This window comes from Arachis ipaensis, chromosome B08, assembly GCF_000816755.2.
Source record: "Arachis ipaensis cultivar K30076 chromosome B08, Araip1.1, whole genome shotgun sequence".
NCBI classification, from domain to species: domain Eukaryota; kingdom Viridiplantae; phylum Streptophyta; class Magnoliopsida; order Fabales; family Fabaceae; genus Arachis; species Arachis ipaensis.
The window spans coordinates 127518334-127525657 of record NC_029792.2 but is presented as its reverse complement, the minus strand read 5'-3'; the positions used below and the strand labels follow the sequence as shown (position 1 = coordinate 127525657).

The window sequence follows — 7324 nt, the reverse complement described above, 5'->3', positions numbered from 1 at the left end:
TTAATTACTAATATATTCTTCATTTAATTTTACACAGTAAATTTAGCTAATATATTTAAAAAAAATAATACAAAAATAAAAATAAAAATAAAAATAAAAATTAAACGTCCTTGATAATTATCTTTAAAAGACAACAAGACTCTCAACAAAAAAGAATTTGTTAATTCTAATTAGTTCTTAATAGATAAATCAACAGTTTAACTAACATGTCATGTAAGCTTATTCGGTTATTCCGTTAATACTAATAGAAAATATTGACAGATGTGTATTTTTTTTGTTGAAGGACTCGTCGTCTTTCAAGATAATTATCATGAGCCGTTTAGAATTTTTTTTTCTCTTACTCAAAAATAACTAACTTAACATTTTCATTCTCGAATTTTTTCGAAGAAATTATATACCACTTAACAAAATAGTTATTAGTGAGTTACCTAAAATATCGGAGATCGCTGTTTTTGGAACTGAGAATTTTCTTAGTTTTCGAATTTAGATGTGTAAATGATGAGGAGTTGCCTGTAAAGATACATCCACAATTAAGTCAGAATATATCTTAAAGGTAGGATTAGTAAATGTGAGTGTCATCATATTTAGGAGAACTAGTAACTTCCTTTCATATAGGCTCGATGGTTTATCGTAAAGAAGGGTTAAGATCCCGCGGCCAAGTTATCGTTGGGCCGTTGAGGTCAGATTTTGTATGCGCAATAATAACGGAATTTTTTTTTTAAAATAAAAGGGTAAATTACCAAAAATGTATCCGAATAATTTTATTATTGACAACAATATACTCGAATTTTATTTTCGATAAAAATGTCCAACATTAAATATGTATTCTCAAAAAATACTTTAGAGATTAGATTTTGATACGATTTTTTGCAAATATGATAAAAAAAATGAGATTCTTTATCTTAAAATTAGATCAAATCAACTCTAAATTAAGAGATTCTAATGTCTTAAATTCTTTTCTCAATTAGATTTTGATTTTTTTTTTTTTGGTGACTAAACAAGGAAAGAAACAAAGCAAAAACTATTCTAAATCCGAGCGGATGATTCGTTGGAGATCAACACCAGGCTCAGACCAAATAACATAATTAGAGTTACTCTTGGCACCATATTTAGCCATCCAATCCGCAGCTCTATTTGCTTCTCGGGACACCCATTCAACGTGAACAAGCCAAGGACGAGATAAAAGTTCCTGAATCTTGTGAACCAAATCTGTTACTTCAGATGGATACCTACTTGTAAGCTCATGCATGATGGGCAGAATGTCAAGGCAATCTGTTTCACATATAATATCCCTCAAACCGCAATCCCAAGCTAAAACCAGCCCCCTCCAAGCAGCAAATAATTCACATCTGATTATAGACCAAGGGGGAATGCTTCCAGAGCAGCCCGAGATCCAATCTCCCTTAGAATCTCTAATAATACACCCAAATCCCGCTAAATTTGAATCCATATACAAGCTTGCATCACAATTAACTTTAAAACTATTGCCTACCGGTGGTTCCCAACACAGATAATTTCGGAGAGACCTAAAAGCATTGCATCGATTCCTGTAAACCTGTAAGTCCTTGGCGGTAATTCTGGCCAAGGCAACAACCTTATGGTCTGTCCAAGGGTTGTCAGTGTTGAATATGTCATTGCACCTATGTCTCCATACCCACCAAAGCCCTGCACCAAAGGACGCCTCATTGTTAGCCAAGGCCTTCCGAAACCACTCTTCAAGAGCATTACCAGCCGTCGAGTCCAGGATACTAGGATCCAACATATACCAGATTGCCTTTGATTGCTCACAGTCTCTAAGGCAATGCTCTATAGTCTCCTGCGCCTTGTTACATCTCTTACATATATCTGAAGAAGTTAAATGCCGCTTGAATCGAAAGGTCTCAGTTGGTAGAGCATCATGTAAGCTAAGCCACATAGTAAATTTGAACTTCTCTGGAATGTTTGTGTTCCACAACCAGTTCCAATTACTGTTGGCATTCCAATTTAATGTTTTCTTTAATAACCATCTGTAACCCTCCCTTGCACTATACTTTTTTTTAACTTAATTTAATTATGTCAAATAGGCAAATATTGGGTTATTATATTTAGAGTAAAAAAAAAGTATAGTGTCACGTATAATTAAAAAATGTAATCAAGTTGGTATTATTAGATACTGAGAATGAGATGGTAATAAAGACTAAGACTCACGTGATAATTAAGTTGGTATTATTAGGTAGTGTTTAGAAGAGAGACTAAGATTGAAATTGAAAGATAAAGACGAAAAGAGAAAGACAGATAATTTTATACATTATACCACTTCTCATTCTCCATATTTTTTGCTGGGGCATATAAATTTTTACAAACAACACAATTTTTTTATTATAATATAAAAATTTTTACACATAATACAAAATTTTTTTATAAATATATTATTAGTTGGGTGAGTCAATTGTAGTTCTTTAAAAGTTTGTGTTGTGTACTAAGTTTCTATATTGTATGTATTTTGTGGGAGTGGATCCTCTTCAGTAAAAAAAAAACTGGATGGTGTCAATTGTGATCTTTCACTCTTCATTACTCTTTCTCTCATATTTAATTTTGACCCCACTTATAAGTTAATGGTGAGAGATCACACTGCATTTTCTCAAGTATTGAAAAAAGAGGATCCATTTTCATATTTTGTTAGTTTGGTATTATGTTCAAAAATTTATGTATTACATACCAAATTTTTTGTACGGTCTACCAAATTTCTTGTTGTGCGTGCCAAAATTTTTGTATTATATTTTATTAGTTGCATGTTAATATTTTAAATAAGTAGTCTTTTAAAAATTTGTGTTCTGTACAAAAAAACAACAAAAAAAAAAGAAAAAATAACAACAATAACAATGACATTATTAAAAAAATATACAGAAAAAAAGATGATATAGTTAAAGAACGAACAAATAAACTTTTGAGTAGACTTAGTGCATGTTTGGACACCATTATTTTGTTAAAAAAAATCTTTTTTCAATAAAAAAAGATCTTTTTTTATTTTTTAACGTATTTGGCAAATTTCTAGTAGTAAAAGTAAAAGCACTAGTAAAATCAAAAAAAGATCTTTTTTTTGAGAAGCTGTAATTTACATCTTTTTTAAAAGATCTTTTTTTCTTAAAAAAAATGTTTTTCATGTAATAAATAAACAAAAAAGTACTTTTATATTGTTATACCCAAATATAATTGATTGATAAAAAGACCTTTTTACATAAGATATCCAAACATAAAATTACTTTTACTTCTTTATAAGATCTTTTAAAAAAAGATAACTCGAAAAAAGATATTTTCTTAAAAGCTCACCCAAACATTCTTAAAAGCTCACCCAAACAAGCTCTTAATTTAAAAGAATAAATGACTATTTGTGAGAAAGATAAAAGGCGTACCCACACTAAACCGAAACTAAACTTACTCACGCAAGATGTCTTATGTGTGACAAAAGTATCTTATTTTTGAAGAGTTGGAGTGTCACGTAGGGTACTTTTGTCACACGAAGAACATCTTGTATGGTACAAGTCTAATTTCGATCTAATGTGGATATATATATGTCAGTGTTTTCATCTTTTATGGATACAAATAATTATTTATTCTAATTTAAAAATTACTCTTATCACAATAATTTTATAGGGACAATTAATTATATATTACTGCATCATAAAAAATACTGTTTATTTAATCAAAATTAAATTATTATTCAAAATTTTCAACAAGAAATTTCCTTCTCGTACCTTTTCGTTAAAAAATAAAAAATAAAAAAAGTGAAAAAAAAAAGAATGAGAAAGGAATGAAAAGAAAAAGACAAAAGAGAAAAGGTGGAAAAAGAGAGAGCGAAAGAGAACGAGACAACAAAGCCAACAAGGATAACGAACCTGCACTCCCACTCATTTTCACTCACTCCATTCTTCTTCTTCTTCTTCTTCTTCTTCTTCTTCTAATAATCCCCATGGCTATGGATTCCAATTCTATTCCTCTCTCTTCTTCTCCACCATTTTTCTAATCTTATTCTCTTTCTCTCTCTCTATTTCTGTCCCTAATTTTATACAAAATAGAAGAGATTAAGAAACAAGTTTCTATTCAGTGAAAAGCGACCAGCTTTGGGTACCCTTTTGATCGAATTGATGGACAGAATGACCCTCTGATTCTATTTCGATTCCGTTTCTGTCTCTGTTGAGGATCCAATTGAGGGTTTCGTTGGTTAACTGTGATCACTATGGACAAATACGAGGCTGTGAAGGATTTGGGAGCTGGGAATTTCGGTGTTGCCAGGCTCATGAGGAACAAGGTCACAAAGGAGCTCGTCGCAATGAAATACATCGAGCGTGGCCGCAAGGTTCTCACTTTTTCCCCCCCTTTTTTTATTCAATCAGTTCTTCTAAATTGTTAGATCTTTTGATCCATCATGGTTTAGTTTTGTAATTCAATCCAATTATCTAACTTTTGTTGTTGTTATTATTATTATTATTAAGCATTAAGAGGTAGGTATCTATCTGTGTTACTGATTTGAATACAATTTATCATAGTGAAAGGATTATTGTTTTTATTTGAAATTAATTATTAATTTTGATTTCAGATTGATGAGAACGTGGCTAGAGAGATTATCAACCACAGGTCCCTTAGGCACCCCAATATAATTCGTTTCAAGGAGGTAAAGAATTTCACTTGTTTCAACTCTGATGGATAACTTCTATTTTGTTGAGTAATTAATAGTAATACACTATGCATAACAAATATTGATATCTTGGTTTCAATGGTGTTTTGATTTTGCAGGTGGTGTTGACTCCGACGCATCTAGCTATAGTAATGGAGTATGCTGCCGGAGGAGAACTCTTCGAGAGGATATGCAGTGCTGGCAGGTTCAGTGAAGACGAGGTTACCCTGTGTCTTATGATTTTCTGTTTTATTTTGCTGCCTTATTCTTGTTGTCATGTCTAACTTTCTTCCCGGTGATTGTTTCAGGCTAGATATTTCTTTCAGCAGCTGATCTCTGGTGTCCATTTCTGTCATAATATGGTATTTCGAAAATCGCGGGCTTGCGGCATTTCCCTTATTTAGAAATTAGCAAATTGGGAAGCGAGGGCTAAAGATTTTAATTTTCTTTTTCACTTTGCAGCAAATATGCCACAGAGATTTGAAGCTAGAAAATACCCTTTTAGATGGAAGTCCAGCACCTCGCTTAAAAATTTGTGACTTCGGTTATTCCAAGGTATTGGAACTATATCATCAAGCTTAAAGATTCTGTATAATACTAAGTATTTTACTATTATTGTTATTATTATAGTTTTTGAGTGTTCATTTTTCATTGTATAGTCATCTTTGCTGCATTCGCGACCCAAATCAACTGTTGGAACACCAGCTTATATAGCACCGGAGGTTCTTTCTAGGCGAGAGTATGATGGCAAGGTAAATATATTTGCTCCACATTGAATTGGTTCTCTAGGGTTCCTCTCATTGGATTGAATCTTCACCTTTCCATCTTTAAGCTTTTATATTTTATATGGAGGGGCTGAGAGGGTGGAATTTGTTCTGTAACTTATTCACTCATCCCTAGTATTATTTCTTTTCTCTTGTGACCATCCCTAGTTTAAAATTCCATGGATATGATTGTGATTCCTACAATGTTTACTCTTCTAAACGTTGTTTTAGTTGGCTGATGTGTGGTCATGTGGAGTGACTCTTTATGTCATGTTGGTTGGAGCATATCCATTCGAGGACCAGGATGACCCGAGGAATTTCAGAAAAACAATTCAGGTTTGTTTCCTGCCCTGTGATAACAACTTTAAGGTGTTTCTTTTGATATTTTTCACATTATTCTTATCGCTATCTTCTACTCTATTTTGCAGCGTATAATGAGTGTTCAATACAAAATCCCTGATTATGTTCACATATCTCAGGATTGTAGACAACTTCTCGCTCGTATATTTGTTGCAAATCCATTGAGGGTATGCAGTAACTTTTACCAACTAAACTTTTTTCACTGCTATTGCAATTTAGATTGTCACCTTGTGGATTAAGACTTTGTTGTTGTTGATGTTGATGTTGTTGTGTATCTTGTCTCTTCTATCATCTAGAAGTATGCATTTATTTTTGATAGACAGGTTTTCAAACTATATATTAAATATTTGAAAGTTATGACACTTTATGTTAGTCTTGTTCTGAAAATTTGATATCCAGAAACTGATTAATTTTGTACGCTCAAAATGAAGAACATATAATAGCTAGAATGTGAATTTTATCAAACAAGAAAACAAGATACTCTTGAAAATTTAACAAACTACATTTTGGAATTAAGGCTTGTTTATCTTTAGCTAACTGCCAGATAATATTGTTTTCCAGAGAATCACACTAAAGGAAATTAAGAACCACCCATGGTTTTTAAAAAATCTTCCAAGAGAGCTAACTGAACCGGCTCAAGCTATCTATTACCAGAGAGACAATCCAAACTTTCATGTTCAGAGTGTGGAGGAGATAATGAAAATTGTGGGAGAGGCGAGAAACCTGCCTCCAGTATCTAGGCCTGTCAAAGGTTTTGGCTGGGAAGGCGAAGATGACGAAGGAGCAGAAGAAGTAGAAGAAGTAGAGGAAGAAGTGGAGGAGGAAGAGGAAGAAGATGAGTATGATAAGAGGGTCAAAGAGGTTCATGCAAGTGGAGAATTCCAAGTTAGTTAAGCAGTCAAATTCTTGTGTACTGGTTAAAACTATAAAAAAGAAAAGGAAAAAAGTTTCTGGAAAAAAACAGCTATTTATTTATGTGTATTATAGTTATAAATAGAACTGCTTTAAACCAATGAGGCATTCTAATGTATGGTCTGTTGATGTAATTTTGTACTTGTATCACAATGGATGCCATGTATAAGAACAACATTAGATTACATTCTAAATTGCCATGTATAAGAATAGTAGTTAAGACTCAAGAGACTGGAAATGATGCTCTTATATATAAGGAGGATCTTTTGTTCTCCAATCTTTTTTGATGTGTTGCCTCTTTTGGTGTGGACAAAGAAATTATAGTGGTTGCTTGATTACCTCCTATGTTACATTTCCTTATTAACTTACTAATATTTATGGTCAAAATGCTTTTTGTTCAAAGTAGAGTGATGCATCTAATGAGATGAGCATTCAAGTTATGATTGTTGCTTGGTGGTTTTTGTAACTGATGAGTCCAAATCTTGTAAATTGCTTATATTTCCAGAAACAAAGTCGCATACATCTATCTTAATTTTGCCAGAGTTGTCATCGTTGACAACTTTTTCATTTTCGGCCTATACGTACTTGTTTTTGTAGTTTAAAAAAACTTTATACATAAAATATTGTTGTATAT

The 7324-nt window shown here is 32.3% G+C and overlaps 1 protein-coding gene across 1 annotated transcript; it reads left to right on the top strand.

Annotated features, from left to right (window-relative positions):
* LOC107613371 (serine/threonine-protein kinase SRK2A) lies at positions 3837-6977 on the top strand. The gene is made up of 9 exons (XM_016315339.2): positions 3837-4336; positions 4577-4651; positions 4774-4875; positions 4963-5016; positions 5117-5209; positions 5314-5406; positions 5650-5754; positions 5847-5945; positions 6340-6977. Exons 1-9 carry the CDS (start codon positions 4217-4219, stop codon positions 6670-6672), a joined length of 1074 nt encoding a protein of 357 aa, XP_016170825.1. The 5' UTR covers positions 3837-4216; the 3' UTR covers positions 6673-6977.